Source organism: Helianthus annuus, chromosome 6 (genome assembly GCF_002127325.2).
Source record: "Helianthus annuus cultivar XRQ/B chromosome 6, HanXRQr2.0-SUNRISE, whole genome shotgun sequence".
NCBI lineage: Eukaryota > Viridiplantae > Streptophyta > Magnoliopsida > Asterales > Asteraceae > Helianthus > Helianthus annuus.
Window position 1 is genome coordinate 75,483,833 of NC_035438.2, and position 18,147 is coordinate 75,501,979.

The 18,147-nt window shown below is 34.6% G+C and overlaps 1 protein-coding gene across 1 annotated transcript; it reads left to right on the forward strand.

The window, feature by feature from the left end:
- The first annotated feature begins 5,004 nt into the window (after window positions 1–5,004).
- On the forward strand, window positions 5,005–12,969 carry LOC110865748 (ARF guanine-nucleotide exchange factor GNOM). Its single transcript, XM_022115066.2, has 3 exons — window positions 5,005–5,180; window positions 7,702–10,212; window positions 10,919–12,969. Exons 2-3 carry the CDS (start codon window positions 7,754–7,756, stop codon window positions 12,618–12,620), a joined length of 4,161 nt encoding a protein of 1,386 aa, XP_021970758.1. The 5' UTR covers window positions 5,005–5,180; window positions 7,702–7,753; the 3' UTR covers window positions 12,621–12,969.
- Window positions 12,970–18,147: the final 5,178 nt, after the last annotated feature.

The following is an 18,147-nucleotide window of genomic DNA, read 5'->3' on the forward strand; positions in this document are numbered from 1 at the left end:
TTTTATCGACTTTATTTGTTTATCCATATCTTCAATATATTTATCCATCCTTTGGGCTAATTCTTGCTCCTCCATCTCTGGTTAAGAAATCTGCTAAAACATTTTTATCAGATTTGATTATTTCTATATCAAAATGATACTCAGATAGTAGTGTTTGCCACCTAATAAGTCTTTTATATTCTGGTTTAGAAGACAAGTTATTTTTAATAAAAGTCTTTACCTGTGTATTATCTGTTCTTAGCAAAAATTTATTTGGTAATAAAAAATAATAAAGCTTTTGACAACTTTTAATAACAGCTTATAATTCTTTTTCATTTATATGATATCTTGTTTCCGTATCACTAAAAGTACCCGAACAATATCTACAAATACTTTCTCCTATTTTTTCTTTTTCAGAATTATAATCTATTTTCTTAAGTACCCCACTCCAATAGCATTCTGAGGCATCTGTTTCTAAAATAAGATTATCATTTTCTTTAGGAAGTTGTAATTTTGGTAGGTTTTTACAATATTCCTTAATCTTTTTAACTTGGTTTTCTAGATTTTTATCAAAAGTAAATATTTTATCTTTTTAAGTAGATTTTGAAAGGGCTTTCTTAATTCTGCAAGATTTTTTATAAAATCTGAGGTATAATTTAATATGTCAAGAAAACTTTGTACATGTTTTTTATCTACTAACTTATTAGGAAAGACTGTAATCTTTTCAAGAATGTAACTTTGGAGTTGTATTCCCTTTCCATCTATTTTCATCCCTAAAAAGTCTATTTTCTCTTGTAATAGACTAGTTTTCTTTTCGGATAAGGCTAACCCATTTTTTATACATAAATCTGCAAAAATATCAAGATGTTTTAGATGCAAATTAACATTGTCTGATAAAATTAAAATGTCATCTATATAGACAAAAATAAAATACTAATCTTTGAATATTATATCCATTTTTCTTTGGAATATTTGTGGTGCATTTTTTAATCCAAAAGGCATTACAAGCCATTCATATTGCCCTTGAGGAGTAGAAAAAGCTGTGTATCCAATACTATCAGGATGCATTTTTATTTGCCAAAATCCACTTTTACAATCAAACTTAGAAAATATCTTCTTATTTCTTGTCCAATTTATTAGACTTTCTTTATGACGTAAAAAATTTCCATCAAAAACAGTATTATCATTTAATTTTTTTATAATTTATCACCATTCTAGGCTTACCTCTCTTAATTTTTGCATGTTTTCTTACCATGAATGCAGGAGAACTATGAGGGCTATGACTAGCTTTGATTAATTTTAAATCTAGGAGCTCTTTTATTTAGGAGCTAAATTCTTTTCGGTCTTCTGGATTATATCTCATAGGCTTTACTCTAATTTCTTTATCTTTGTCTTTCATTTCTAATTTTGCTGTTATTTGATTTTTATTCCAAAATTGTAATGGATTATCCGTATAACACTGTCTTAACTTATATTTTATATTTTCTATGTGGTTATCTAAGTTTCTTAGATTTACTTGGTAATCTAGTGGTTCTTCTGGATAATATTCCAAAATTGGTATACCTTTTTCAAGTTTGGGTTTTTGTTTGTATCCTAAATCACCACGCTGGCTTGCGCGTGTTGTAAAATTAATTGGGAATTTTCTCCCATATGCATTTTTTATTCTTTTTACAACTATTAAGTGGTGACATGGTGTTTTTAATATTATTTGATATGCTATTATATCAAAAGTTATTTTGTTAAATCTTTCTAAGAAATCATTTCCAAATAGTACATCTGATCCTGAATTATAAAAATAAAATGGTGGACATTTAACCATATATGATCCTATTAATATTGTTGGATTTTCTACTCCTCTTCTCAGAGGGATTATATCTTTTGAAAAACTAACACCGTTACAGGGTGTTAAATCTTCATGATATTCTTTTGGAAAGCAATCAGGTTTACATATGCATAACCCTAATCCACTATCTATATAAGCAGCAAAGTATTCAGCTTTATAATCTTTATAGGTTATTCCTATAGGGATGTATATACTTTTAGGACTTGTCATTTTGGTATATATATCATCTTATCATTATATGTGATTTTTAACCCATAAGAGGTTATTTGATAAGGTTTAACATTTTCTAAAAAGGTTAATCCTAACATAATTTCTAATGTATCATTTTCATCTTCATTACCTATTAACAATCTTAATGGAATTTTTTCTTCACCAAATTTAATTATAGTTTCTATGGCTTCATTTATTTCATGTAACTCACCATTAATGTTAATATATTGGTGAGGTTCTTCTAACGGATAGTTTTGCAAATGGTCACATAGTTTGTGATTTATATAATTTCCATTTGCACCTGTATCTATTAGTATATTTATATGAGAGAATTTCTTTCCATTGAAATATTCTCCTTTTATTTTATAATTTCTTATGTTATCTTCTTTAGCATCAATGATATTATAAAATCTACTAGAATTAGTCAACCTTGCAAGGGGATGACTAACTACACCTTTATTTGAAAAGGATAATATAGGGGTGATCTGGTTAGTTAATAGAATTGGTTTATCTTGTAAATCAAGACTTAATGGTCTTGAATCTATTTCCTCAATTTTAGGTAGGGTTGGTATTTGTATTTGGCATACTTCATTAAACAAAAAAGGAAAATCTATAGTATCTTTTATACTAAAACAATCAGAATGGTGGGTATTTGATATAGCATATGATATAGCATATATAATAGAATATGGCCTATTTTGTTGTCTAAGGAAATCTTTTCTTTTAAAATCTTGTAATAAACTTAAAGTTTTATCAAAATCTTTGTCTTGGATATAATAGAAAATTCTTGAGTATATATTAAACTTTAGTTTACCATATTGCAAATTTCCTCTTAGTATTCCTAGACATGCTTCTTCTTAGTTTTGGATTCTATTATCCATAACTGCTAATTCTATAGGGGTATCTATACCTTCTTTAAAGGTGGATTTTATTATTATTTGGATAGCTCCAACATGTACCCATCCCAAAGTGTTCCTTATTTCAGGCTTTACCTTTTGTAGTTTTTCTTTTTAAGTTTTTTACTCATTTTAGCTAGTATGGCATCTCCACACCACTCGCTCAATTTATCTCTAGCATGTGTTATTCTTTTTCCTCAAGTATCAGTTGTTCCTGGGTTATATGTACTCATTAGTTTTTGTCCCCATGGGCCAGGTATCTTTGCGAAAAATAAGGGTAAATAATTACATGTATCTGATACTTGGTTATAGATATGATAATAATAATCTTGAAAAACACAAATATATGTATCAATTTCACAAATATCACATAATTGTAGACGTAATAAAGCTGTCAAATATTTTTGTATAGTTGCTGGGTCTTTTATTATATTACCTTCCCCACAAAATTCTAATCTAAAAGCTTCAACAACTCTTGTTATTATGTTTGCTATATTTTGATCTTCTGATTCAAATATATAGCTTTTTGCATCAGGACTTATGTTTTACCAATATCTTAAAACACTGTTTAAAAGAGTCATTTCTAAAAATCCTTTATTGTTTCAATGTCCATTTTATTAACAGAAACTGCTATTCTAAAAGCGGTTTCCCATCTTCAGTATTGTTCACACAATCTATATCTAAATATATTCCAAAAGGATTAATTGGTTCATTTTTCATAACTTGGTATGGTTTATAATTATCTTCTTGTTTCATTGTTGACTTTATTGCAGCATATCCTAGAGTAGTCCTTTGAGATTCATTTCTTATTGGTATATTTTTATCATTACTTGTACTAGGTGTATCATTTATATTAAAATTTTCACCAACTTTAATATTTATAAAATTTTCATTTAACTCCATATCTCTTACTTTAGTTATTAAATTTTCTACCTCATAATCTTCTACGTTAGGGACTATATTATTTTCACTTTCCGTGTCTGAACTCATTTCTAATTTTCTTTATCTTTCCTATTAGGACATCTAGACTCTAATAATTCCATAATTTTATCTAGTCTAAAAATTATATTTTCTCCATAAAATATGATAGTTTTTTTGTACTTCTATCAAATCTTTATCTATTTTTAAAGAATTTTGACTTTCTTTTAGTTTATTAAAATTATGGTTATCCATTAAGATGAATTATATTGCCAATCAGTATCATCATATACAAAGTCAGAACTAGTCCATTCATATCTACTAAAATTAAAATCTTCGTCAGATATATAATTTTCATCAAAATCAACTTCAGAATCTAAATTTTCGTTTTCTAATAAATCATTTTGTTGATTTAATCTAAGCATGATAACTTTATTATTTATAAAATTTAAATTTAATACAATTAAATTATCAAACTCAATCTCATGCAAAGTACTATCAATATCTAGAGCCCCCGCGAAGGAATTCTGCGTGGCTCTGATACCATTCAGAGCGGTATTTACCGAAATATTTTGTCGGTTCAAAACTGATAACTCAAGTAAGTTATTATCTACAAGATTAAAGATTATATCAAAATTGTTTATGTTTCCTAGAGTAGGCCTTTGAGATTCATTTCTTATTGGTATATTTTTATCATTACTTGTACTAGGTGTATCATTTATATTAAAATTTTCACCAACTTTAATATTTATTAAATTTTCATTTAACTCCATATATCTTACTTTAGTTATTAAATTTTCTACCTCAGAATCTTCTACGTTAGGGACTATATTATTTTCACTTTCCGTATTTGAACTCATTTCTAATTTTCTTTATAACCCTTAGGTTTATGTATAAAAAATGGGTTAGCCTTATCTGAAAAGAAAACTAGTCTATTACAAGAGAAAATAGACTTTTTAGGGATGAAAATAGATGAAAAGGGAATAGAACTCCAAAGTCATATTATTGAAAAAATTACAGCCTTTATGTTACTTTTTAATTTTAAAGTCTTTCTAAAAATTTTTGTCGTATAAAATAGATATAATATGTGGTTAACTTTAAATTCTTTTCGGTCTTCTAGATTATATCTATAGGCTTTACTCTAATTTCTTTAACTTTGTTCGTGCTGTTATTTGATTTTTATTCCAATCAGCGTTTTCTGTTATATGAAACATCTCGATGACGCAGCATTTTCATCATCTTTTCCATTTACTCAAGTCTCTCACACTCTGACTTCCGTCACCGGCGACTACCGCCCACCGGCGCCTGATCTCCACCGGAAAACCTCTGTTAAGGTACACTCATCTCTCTCAACTCTCTATATATTCCTTTAATCTGTCTCTACATTCTTCGATTCACATAACTGTTGTTCGTTTCATCTGTTATACAAAAATAGGGTTCGTATTTAATCTAAGCTAAATTCGTTAGGATTTGTGCTTGTTTTCTTAGATTATTAAGTGCAGTTCGAGAGGATTTTGTTTGTAGATATATTAGGCTGATATATCGATGTAATGGTATATGATCCTGTTGCGAATATACTGTGTTGGATTGAGTTGTTAAAGTTATGCTCTGTATTTAGGGCTAGATCTGAAGTGCTTGACTGTGTTGTGGTAAATAAGAAGATATGTGTCAAGTTTATGATGAAAATCTCATTTGGTTTAATATTCACAGCATGTATGGTTATTAATTGTAGATTATCTGTGGTTTGGGATATATATTTTCTACGTGATGTGTAAATTGGTACTAAAGAGCCTTTGGCCTCGCGGTATCAAGTTTTCGCTCAGATGTCAACCAGGTGGTTGTTGAAGTAGGTGTAGGATCTAGGGCATGCGTGAGTTTGGCGTTCAAATAATGATAATAGTAAGAATTATGTTAAGTAAAATCATTACTCGTGGTTGTTTAAATAATGATAATAGTAATAATATTGTTACGTTAACTTGGTACTCGACACTCGTGGTTGTTATTTGTTTATAATGGCCCTTGAGTATGGTATGCAGCACCCAAACATGTCAATTATTTTTTAGACCTGTGAAAAAACTACAATAAATGGTATTAGCAGAAGCGTTTGATTATTAGTTGAATTTCTTGTATCCTTTATCATTACAAAAGAGATGTATTGATATTGTGGGTAAAATTGAATACCATAAAACTTTTGCAATGAAGTGTGGGGTAAGCAAGTATTTCTAACTTAAGAACTTATAAAAGGAAAAAAAATAGACATTGCAGTTAGTATGGGACCTCGTAAAATGGAAATGTTGCAGTTTCTTGTGGTTAAGGGAGTAGTATTCTATTTTCCTACAGTTCGATATCGAAATAGTCCACTTCTGTAGATTTTGTTCAAGTTATCTTATTAAGCATGGGGAAAAGTTAACGTATGAGAGATTACTGTATGTGCTTCAACTTCTTAATTCGATATATGATTCCGTAGCCTTCATAAAGTTGTCAATCATTTCAATGGGTTTTGTATATATGCTTAAGTTGTTAAAGTTATGCTCTGTTCTTAGGGCTAGATCTGAAGTGTTAAAATATAAAATCTCATTTAGTTCTATAGTTTACAGCATACATGATTATTAATTGTACATTATCTGTAGTTTGGAATCTTAACTCTATGTAATACGTGAATTGGCACCATAGAGCCTTTGGTCTCACGGTATCAAGGTCTTCGCTCAGGCCTCAACCGAGTGGATGAGGGTTCAAGTCCTATTTGGGGCACAGGTGTAGGATTTAGGACATGTGAGTTTGTTGTTCAAAAAATGATAATAGTAATGATAATGTTGAGTAAACTCGGTACCCGCGGTTGTTATTTGTTTATAACAAGTATATACTAATTACTATTATTTTCTTGAGGAATTTCACTTTGTTTATGTTTTGGTGGTATAATTAGCTTTGAAACTGAAGACTTTTCAAAAATAGTGTTTGGCTATATTTCGCAATATCTCTCTTAAATTTATCTAATTTTAATATAAAGAAATACAAACAAAGTTTAAGTTAAAAGCTTAATGAGTAACCTTTTTAGTTCATAATAAATCAAAAGATTGAATTAGTTACCTATTATATTAAATCATAAATATGAGCAGTAGTCATGAAATTCTGAACAAGAATTGAAACCGGTGCTCGTGACGTGAACCCCATGATCTGCTCACCGGAGAGTTTTGGCTCGTGTCAATGTCAATGCTCCACGACACATGCCATTTCAAATTCTGTTTTAGTATTTTGATTAAAATCCCACCTGCCTGTTACTGTAGACCGAAGTTTTTTTTTTTTTATAGATGTATATAATCTCATAATGGGTCTTGCGTATGCAGCACCCAAACATGTTTCAGTTATTTGTATGAAATCCCATGAAAAACTACTATAAATGGTACTAACAGAAGTGTTTGATTATTTGTCGAATGTCTAATATCCTTCATAATGGCAAAAGAGAGATATTGATATCGTGGGTGAAATTGAATACCATAAAAACTTTTGCAATGAGTGTGGTGTAAGCAAGTATTTCCTCCTTAAAAACTTATAAAAGGAAAAATAACAGACATTGCAATTAGTATGGGACATCGTAAAATGGAAATGTTGCAATTACTTGTGGTTAAGGGAGTATTCTATTTATGTGCAGTTCAATATGGAAATAGTTCACTTCGTTTTTGTTCAAGTTTTCTTATTTCAAACCATGGGAAAAAATTAACGTATGTGAGATTACTGTTTATGCTTAATCCTTAGCCTACATAAAGCTGTCAATCATTTTATCAGGTTTTGTATGTATGTACGTTTCAGTTAACTATCTAGTTTGACCAAAACGTTTATCCAATCGTCTCTTTACAGGTTTTGAAGAGTCAGGTTACAGGTCATAATCTGTATAGCAGATAGTTTTAAAATGGGGCGATTAAAGATGCAACCTGGAATTAATGCAATCGAAGAAGAACCCGAAGATAACGAGAATACTATTTCCGAGAGGGATAAAGCTGCTTTGGGATGCATGATTAACTCCGAAATCGGTGCCGTGTTAGCCGTCATGAGAAGAAACGTAAGATGGGGCGGCCGTTACACGTCAGCCGATGATCAGCTGGAGCACACCCTCATCCAATCTCTCAAGTCATTACGTAGAAAAATATTCTCCTGGCAGCATGAATGGCATACGATGAATCCTGTTGTTTATCTACAACCGTTTTTGGACGTAATTCAATCTGACGAAACTGGTGCACCAATTACAGGTGTCGCGTTGTCATCGGTTTATAAGATCTTGACCCTTGATGTACTTGATCAGAACACTGTTAACGTTGAGGTTGCCATGCACTTGGTTGTCGATGCTGTGACAAGCTGCAGGTTTGAGGTCACTGATCCGGCATCCGAAGAAGTTGTCCTCATGAAGATCCTACAAGTTCTACTCGCTTGTATGAAAAGTAAAGCGTCGGTTATGTTGAGTAATCAACACGTTTGCACCGTATTTAACACGTGTTTCCGTGTAGTTCATCAGGCGGGAACAAAAGGTGAGCTGTTGCAGCGAATGTCTCGCCATATGATTCATGAACTCGTGAGGTGTATTTTTTCACATCTTCCCGAAGCAGTCGGGAGTTTTGGGGTTACGCAACTTGACAACGGAAATGATAATGTTTCATATGATTTAAGTTTAATGACGGAACCGTATGGGGTGCCGTGCATGGTACAAATATTTCATTTCTTATGTCAGTTGTTAAATTCCGTTGAACACATGGCAATAGATTATGATGAAGACGTGCCCCTTTACGCGTTAGGTTTGATCAATTCAGCAATCGAATTGGGTGGGACCGCCATACGTCTTCATCCCCGCTTATTAAGTTTAATCCAAGATGATCTGTTTCGTAATCTGATGCAATTTGGATTATCAACAAGCCCTCTTATTCTTTCAACAACATGCAGCATTGTTCTAAACCTGTATCAACATTTGCGTACCGAACTCAAACTACAACTCGAAGCATTCTTTTCGTGTGTTATTTTACGTCTCGCACAAAGCAGATACGGAGCTTCTTATCAGCAGCAAGAGGTTGCTATGGAGGCTCTCGTTGACTTTTGTAGACTCAAGTCTTTCATGGTGGAAATGTACGCCAACTTAGATTGCGATATAACATGTAGCAATATATTCGAAGAACTTTCTAGCTTGTTGTCGAAAAGTGCGTTCCCCGTAAACTGTCCGTTATCCGCAACGCATCTTCTTGCGTTAGACGGTTTAATCGCTGTTATTAAGGGTATGGCTGAGAGAATAAGCAATGCTTCGGTTAGTTCTGAATTGGCTCTGGTAAACCTTGAAGAGTATGCGCCTTTTTGGATGGTTAAGTGTGATGACTATACCGATCCTGATCATTGGGTCCCGTTTGTACGCAGAAGAAAATACATAAAAAAGCGGCTCGTGATTGGAGCCGATCATTTTAACAGAGATCCGAAAAAAGGGCTCGAGTTTCTTCAAGGAACACATCTTTTACCTGCGAAACTCGATCCTGAAAGTGTGGCTTGCTTTTTCCGGTACACTGCAGGCTTAGATAAGAATCTTGTCGGGGATTTTTTGGGTAATCATGACGAGTTTTGCGTTCAAGTTCTTCATGAATTTGCCGGAACTTTCGATTTCCAAGATATGAATCTGGATACCGCGTTGCGACTCTTTTTAGAGACGTTTCGGCTGCCTGGAGAATCGCAAAAAATACAGAGAGTTCTCGAGGCGTTTTCTGAACGATACTACGAGCAATCACCACACATTCTTGCTAACAAAGATGCTGCTCTTTTGTTATCGTATTCTTTAATTATGCTTAACACGGATCAGCATAATGTTCAAGTTAAGAAGAAGATGACAGAAGAGGATTTCATAAGAAATAACCGTCACATTAACGGTGGTAATGATCTCCCTCGTGAGTTCTTATCCGAGCTCTATGATTCAATCTGCAAAAATGAAATACGAACAATCCCTGATCAAAGTGTAGCTTTTCCCGAAATGAATCCTAGCCGTTGGATTGATTTGATGCACAAGTCGAAGAAAACTGCTCCGTTCATTGTGTCTGATTCCAACAGTCACCTTGACCGTGATATGTTTGCTTTAATGTCGGGCCCGACAATTGCTGCGATATCTGTTGTGTTTGACCATGCTGAGCGGGAAGATGTGTTCCAGACGTGTATCGATGGGTTCTTATCGGTTGCGAAAATCTCTGCCTGTCATTGTCTTGAAGACGTTTTGGATGATTTGGTTGTTTCTCTCTGCAAGTTCACCACCCTATTGAATCCGTCATCTGCTGAGGAACCGGTTCTAGCGTTCGGTGATGATGCAAAAGCCAGGATGGCAACTATAACGGTTTTCACCATCGCCAATAGGTTATAATGATTTTCTTATGTTCTCTCTTTATGTTCCTATGGCACAACAGATGACCCGCTAACACTTTTATGTCCTTTTTTTTAAGTAAATAGTTAGTACTTTAAGGATAGGGATCCTAAGAGAAACACATGCTAATTGAGAACCGTGAGAACCATTCTTTCTCAAAGCCAATTTTTTTTGTTTATTATAATCGCATGTTTTTAATTTTTTTGGATATACATATGTGTATATTGTCAATTTTTAATTATACACATGTGTATATCGTCAATTTTTAATTACACACGTGTATATTGTCAATTTTTAAATTATACATGTGTGTATATTGTCAAATATATATGTACGATACTTATTATTCAACTTTAAACACGTATTTACACGTATGTGCACTAGAAAAAACATGTTAAGAACCATAATCTTCCTTTATATACATATATGTACAATCATTTATACACATTTGTACATATATGTACATTATCAAACATAGATGTACAATACATACTCTGACAGAAAAAGCTGCGATTTTTCATATAAAAATTGCATTTTTTGCGTTTTTGTTTAGGAAAAATGTGTGGTCAAGAATTGTTCTCAAGGTTCTCAATTACCTAGTGATTTTCACATGATCTTAACCCAATACATTAACTACAACTAAAAAAATAATATAATATCTATAATCATCTGAGTCTTTAACTGTCAAATTGTAAATAGGTACGGTGACTTCATACGGGCCGGCTGGAGGAACATTCTCGATTGTATCTTGAAGCTGCACAAGCTTGGTCTTCTTCCCGCTCGCGTTGCTAGTGACGCAGCTGACGATTCTGAGCTTTTATCCGAACCTGGCCATGGGAAGTCTTTAACAAACTCTTTATCCAACGCTCACATGCCAGCTGTCACTACTCCAAGGAGGTCTTCGGGCCTAATGGGCCGGTTCAGTCAACTCTTATCTCTCGACTCAGAAGAACCGCAACTGCAACCCACCGAGCTACAACTTGCTGCTCATCAACGTACTCTTCAAACAATTCAAAAATGTCATATCGATAGTATTTTCACCGAGAGCAAGTTTCTTCAAGCGGATTCGTTAATACACCTTGCTCGCGCAATCGTTTGGGCCGGGAGACCACAAAAGGGTAATAGTGGGAATAGTTCCCCTGAAGATGAAGATACTGCGGTTTTCTGTCTAGAATTGTTAATTGCGGTCACGTTAAACAATAGGGACAGGATAGTAATTCTTTGGCAGGGTGTTTACGAACATATTGCCAACATTGTCCATGCAACCGTGATGCCGTGTGCGCTTGTTGAGAAAGCGGTTTTCGGTCTTCTAAGAATCTGTCAACGGCTTCTTCCTTACAAAGAGAATTTGGCAGATGACCTTTTGAGGTCGTTGCAGCTTGTGCTGAAGCTTGATGCCAGGGTGGCGGATGCGTATTGCGAGCAAATAACTCAGGAAGTGAGCCGATTAGTGAAGGCAAACGCTTCTCACGTTCGGTCCCAAATGGGGTGGAGGACGATTACGTCGTTACTTTCCAACACCGCGCGAGACCCAGAAGCTTCCGAAGTGGGATTCGATGCACTTACGTTCATCATGTCCGACGGGATCAACTTAATGCCAGCTAACTTTATGGTATGTGTGGATGCAGCAAGACAGTTTGCTGAGTCACGTGTCGCACATGCTGACCGGTCCATTCGTGCACTTGACCTTATGTCGGGGTCCATTACATGTCTAACTCAGTGGGCCCAAGAGGCCCGGGAAGCTGCGGGGGAGGCAGAAGCTGCGAAAACTTGTCAGGATATAGGGGAAATGTGGCTGAGACTCGTGCAAGGCTTACGAAAAGTTTGTTTGGATCAGAGAGAAGACGTTAGGAACCACGCTCTTTTATCACTGGAAATGTGTTTGACCGGGGTTGACCAGGTCAACATCCAGCATGGATTTTGGTTACAGTGTTTTGATATGGTCATCTTTACGGTTCTTGATGACTTACTGGAAATCTCCCAAGGACACTCGCAAAAAGACTTTAGAAACATGGAAGGAACCCTTGTTTTGGCGTTAAAGCTTCTTTCGAAAGTATTTCTACATCTCCTTCCCGAGCTTTCGCAAGTGACTACCTTTTGTAAACTATGGTTGGGCGTTCTTACTCGGATGGAAAAATACATTAAGGTTAAAATCAGAGGTAAAAAGAGCGAAAAGCTTCAAGAACTAGTTCCCGAGCTTCTAAAAAACACACTGATTGTTATGAAAAATAAAGGCGTGCTGGTTCAAAGAAGTGCGCTCGGTGGAGATAGCTTATGGGAACTCACTTGGCTTCATGTAAATAACATTTCTCCATCTATCCAATCAGAAGTTTTCCCAGATCAAGATTATGAACAAAAACAAGAGCTTTCGGATGAAAATGAAGCAGGTGCACAAGCTTGAGGCCCGCCTGCTTCATTTTCATTCATTATTGTATTTTCCGGTCTATATGTATGTAACAAAACTCAGTTGCTTGGTTTTAAAAAGCATGATCTCACACCTCAAGCCTGAGGTCGGATGAAGCGGTATAGTCTAGTTTGCTTTTACTTCCTTTTAGTGAGGTATAGAGGCTTTCACTAAGATTGAGGCAATTAGGTTTAGTTCCTTAATTGATGTTCATAATGACTGAAGATTGAAAGTAGTTACTTTCCAGATGACAAAGGATTGAGATTTGAAGTCACTGTCTTTATGACTACAGTAAAAACTGTGATTCTGTGTGCCAGTTGAAAAATAGTTAAAAAGGCTTTTAACATTTGTACTTGATTGTAGTTTCAGAAATATAAATGTTTTTTAATAGGATGTCAGGGGGTGTTTGGTGTTGCGTTTTCAAAATAGATTATGTGTTTTCAAAATATATTTTGCGTTTTCAAAACTGCGTTTTGAAAAAGCATATAGGTACATGCTTCTCCAAAACTGTGTTTTGGAGACAGATAATCACTTTTTCATCCAAACACTTTTTTAGATTATTTATGTTTTACAAACGCAATAATTAAATAATCACTTCAAAACGTACTCCCAAACACCCTCTTACTCTTTACACTTTCATGTATGATGTGGGTATATTTAAAAGTGATTATTGTAAAATTAGATATCTATTGTCAAATAACATGCATCTATTGGTAAATCATTAGATTGATTTATGTGATATGTCACTAGATTGATTTGTAGGGTTGGTATAGCATTACCCATGTAACACCCCACACCGAAATGGGTGTTCTTAATGCACTAATAATAAATAAACTTAAAACGAATAATCGGACCATTACACTTCCAAGTTTCAATTGGTTTCACAAAAAAATTAATAATCATCTTGCTTGTTCATGATTATTTCTAGAGTACACTCTTTGTTAACACAATAACGAATGATGTTTAATCAGGGCCGTCTCCAAAAATATTAAAATAAATTTGGGCCCTGGGCGAGATAAAATAATAGGGCCCTAACATTGAAAGTTTCAATTCAATACAATATTAGTTTTTTATACGTGCGTTGACTATGGAATCTGATTTCCTAGCGACTATGTTCCCCTTTTTTTCCTGCAGTCTTTCCAGCTATGGATCCTACAACGGCGACGCCATACCCGACGAATAAATTATAGACCACTGTTAACCCGACTCATTTCCGAACTAAATTCACATTGAAACGTAAAGTAATCCAAATTCATACCATTGAATGAAAATATATTAAATTTGACCCAATTTGTTTCCAAATAAAATTTACGTCGAAATGTAGACCAACTCAAAACGTACACAATGTGTAGTGGCAACGTGATAAAGCATAGATTACAATTGACCCAACTCGTTTCCAAACTAAATTTACGTCGAAACGTATAGCAATTCAAATTTATACCGTCGAATAAAAACGTATATATTTAACCCAATTTGCTTCCAAACAAAATTTATGTTAAAACGTACATAAGCATAAATAATCCCTCGCATTTAGTTAAATAATAGAAGGAAAAAGGATCAACAAAAATAAGCCCATAAAATTACATGATTTTGTTATATTAAAATTTGAATTAGTTAAGTTCTAACACGAAGAGTCCTTCAAATAAAATACTAATGAAACTATTAATAAAAGAAAACATCATTTTAATATCGGTGAATTTCATTTAAATAGAGATAAATTAGAAGAAAACTACATTCGACATATCCTGTGAACATCAATTCCCAATCAGAAAAACAAAGAAAAAAGTAAGCCAGAAAACTGAATCGATCCGGGGTCCTTTGCTTCAAAACAGAGTCTACCTACCACTAGAACAAAATGATTTTGTGTTCCTGTTTTGTATGATGTAGTATATATAGCTTATATAAAAAAATATATATAAATTCTAAAAAAATTTCAGGCCCTTTTACGATTTTGGCCCTGAACCGACGCCCACCCGGCACTTGCTCATGGCCAGTCCTATGTTTAATAATTAGTTACATATATATAATTTTGAAAACGTTAACTTTTCATACAATGTTTTTTTAAAAGTGAAACTAATGCTTTTTTAAGTTTTATATGATATGATTTGATTGTTTTAGAATATTCACATTCGAATTCTTATCCATATTCATAGAACTTTATGTATCTTATGAATTTAAAGATTTTCTAAAATACCCTCACATCCCCACCAAATATGTCCGGTATGACACATACCCCCTTCCCTTCCCCCCCCCCCCCCAACCAAAAAAAAAAAAAACTTTTTTGGTTATAATTAATAAAACTTTAAACCTAATTAAATTGAACAAAATTATGTAAACCTTAAAAGCTTACATAAACCTAATTACAAAATTACTTAAACATAATAAATTAAAATTAAACACACATAAGCCCTAATTACTCAGTCCCAATCACCTAGGAATGAGTTAGGAGATGACAGGCCACGATTGTCACACCCCCAAAATCCACACGCGGAGTACCACTGCATGGAGGCGTGACATGACCAGAATCAAGCCACCAATTATATTGAACATAGTAAAAGTAGTTTATGAAATCCAACACAATACAATTGATGTTCAGACAAAACATAGTTTAAGTAGTTTATGAAATCCAACACAATACAATTGATGTTCAGACAAAACATAGTTTAAGTAGCGGAAGCATAATATGAGATCCCAACGTAAGTATCAAGTTCAAAGTGTTATAAAGTTTAACATGGCATCCACGATCCATGCCCCACAACGACTGTGCTTCCCAGTGCAAGCTCCATGAATACCTAACGACCTGCAAGACATGTAACAGAGAGTCAACAACAAAGTTGAGCGAGTTCACAGTAAGCAAGTTCGTAATAGTAAGTTCGTTGCATCATCATGCGTCATTAACTAAGTCATTTGTATGTTCATTTGGTGGGGGGGGGGGTTCCCATGTGTATATGTACTAGCCTAGGGGCAACCATAAGTGTTCTTCTTAACCCAAGAACAGTAGTACGTACGAGGTTTACGTAGGTTTTACGTAAGTGTCCTTCTTAACTCGTGAACAGTGGTACGCGGGGGTTTACGTAGGTTTTACGTAAGTGCTCTTCACAACCCGAGGCAGTAGTGAGTATTAGTTTACGTAGGTTTTACGTAAGTTTCCTTCGCAACCTGAGGATAGTGATAAGTACAAGTATACGTAGGTTTTACGTATGGGTCCTTCGCATCCGAGGACGATGGTAGATAGTCTAGTAACGGTGTAAGTACAAGTAATTGTTCAATCCCATTCCTTCAAATCCCATTCCCTACCCGCCGGGAATCCCATGCCTTGGTAAGAGTGTGAACTCACCTTGGTTTGCTCGGCAGAACACGAAAAGGTTACTTGAGCTAAGAGGGGTCAACCACGTCCTAACATGGTTACCATACGAGTCAGGTTTTGGTTCAAGTATTGCGCATAAGTTTACACATAGTCTAACAGGTTCTCAACACATATTGATCATGGTAAACAGTTAACAGTCACGAGCATAACACATTCATACTTGTGCGATTCAAGTATAAGCCCAATAGTACCCGGCCCAACATGTTGTGCGATCCACAACATGTTGTGCGATCCATCATAAACCCGGCCCAATTAGTTAAGCAGTCCAACAGCATACTCGGCCCAATTAACAACAAATAGGTATCTTGTGCGATCCGGGTGACTTATGCGATCCGGATGGTCTTGTGTGACTGACCCTATATTGTGCGATCCTACAATGCAGGCCCAACATGAACCAGCCCAACTGTTCGCCCAAGTCAAATGTTGTGCGACTAGTGTGGGCTTGTGCGACGGACTCAACTTTGTGCGATTATACGTGTAATCAGTTTAATAATTGCTGAAATCATGGGATCGATTACACTAATCTAGAGTCGGTTATTTGGGGAATGATTCCAAACATGTCCATAACAATTAACCTTAATCATTTAGCATTTAAAACGGATCAAACGGTTTCCTATTTCACATTTAATCGATCAAATCATGCATTTACCCGTTAATCCTCATAAACCCTAATTAACCACTAATCATAATCACAACCTATCATCATGCAACCATGTAATCAGATCATCAGACTATAGAATTCAAGTACTAACATGCAACCTGAATCATCAATACAATTTCTCATGCCAAAACAAACTAATCAACTAACACTCAATCAAGATCACATTCCTTTATCATGCATTCGGTCCTTGGTTAACATATATAATTATTCAATCCGTCGACCAAAAACAGTTTCATCATATAACTATATTGAAATCGAGCATATGTTTCCAATTCATAATCGCAACATTTAGCAATACAACTATTACATGAACCCTAATCGATCACACAACAAAACAACATCAAGAATATAGCATTCTATAAACGATGAACACTCACCAGGAAGCCGAAGGACTAGATTGATCGAGAGGGGAAAGCTTCGGATGTGGGAATTGCCGTCGAACAAAAGAGAGAAGAGGAGAGCTAGGGTTTTGATGTGTGTTCTAGTTTTGCAACTAATGAGGAGTATACACCCTCCTCCTAAGGTTATGCGTGCAAAGGAAGTGGGCCGAACCCATCCTGGGTTGCCCATTGGTTTCGGTTACAAAAAGTACGTCCCAAATGGGCTTGTGCGATAGGACAGGTGTTGTGCGGTTCGGATCATACAAGTACATACACATTCACATGTAAAAACACATATCATTCCATTAATCATTCAGTCAGTTAACCAAGTTCACATAATAACGTTACATTAAGCACAAAGAGAGGTTTGAAATACGAGTTGTTACAACGATCACTATCATGATCGTCCAACCACTCGTGTTGATAACGACGTTCGGAGGCATTGGAAGATGGATAAACCGTTCTTCGTCCGACCTAGGTACGTATTCCTCACCTAGGTTGTTTTCATACCCATCAGCCTAGCTAGGTACGGCTTGTGTTGGACAATTGTTTGTGACAAGAGGGTTTGTATTGAAGTTGGTTTGAGCCCCCCAAGTCATTGTCAATTAAGTTGTAGTTGAGTCATGGTGTAGTCATACACCAAGTTCAACTCCTCACTTGTAGAAGGATTTAGATCATCATCTGCTTGAGGAAAAGGGTTTGTAGGTGAAGGGTTTAAAGGTGGTGGATGGTAGACTATTTGAGGAAAAAAGTCTGAATAAGGGTGAGCAGAAAACCAAAAAAACCGAACCAAAATTTGGGGTTCGGTTACGGTTTTGCATTTTGTAAAAACCGAAAAAACCAAACCGAACCGAACAACCTAGAAATCATCTTTTAAATTTATGTTGTATATTGATTTAGGAATTATTAATTTTATTTTTGAATGTTAAGAAGTTATAAAAAGAAAATTAACATGTTTATTTATCACTAAAATGATTTATAGAACTAACAAAATTTAACAAAAAATTAAATGATTTTCAAAGTATTATAAAAAAATGTCTTAATAAAAAACTTTGGAGAAACATTAAAATAGAATGGGTTATTGGATTTTATCACCCCCAGCTATCGGCCTTTGGC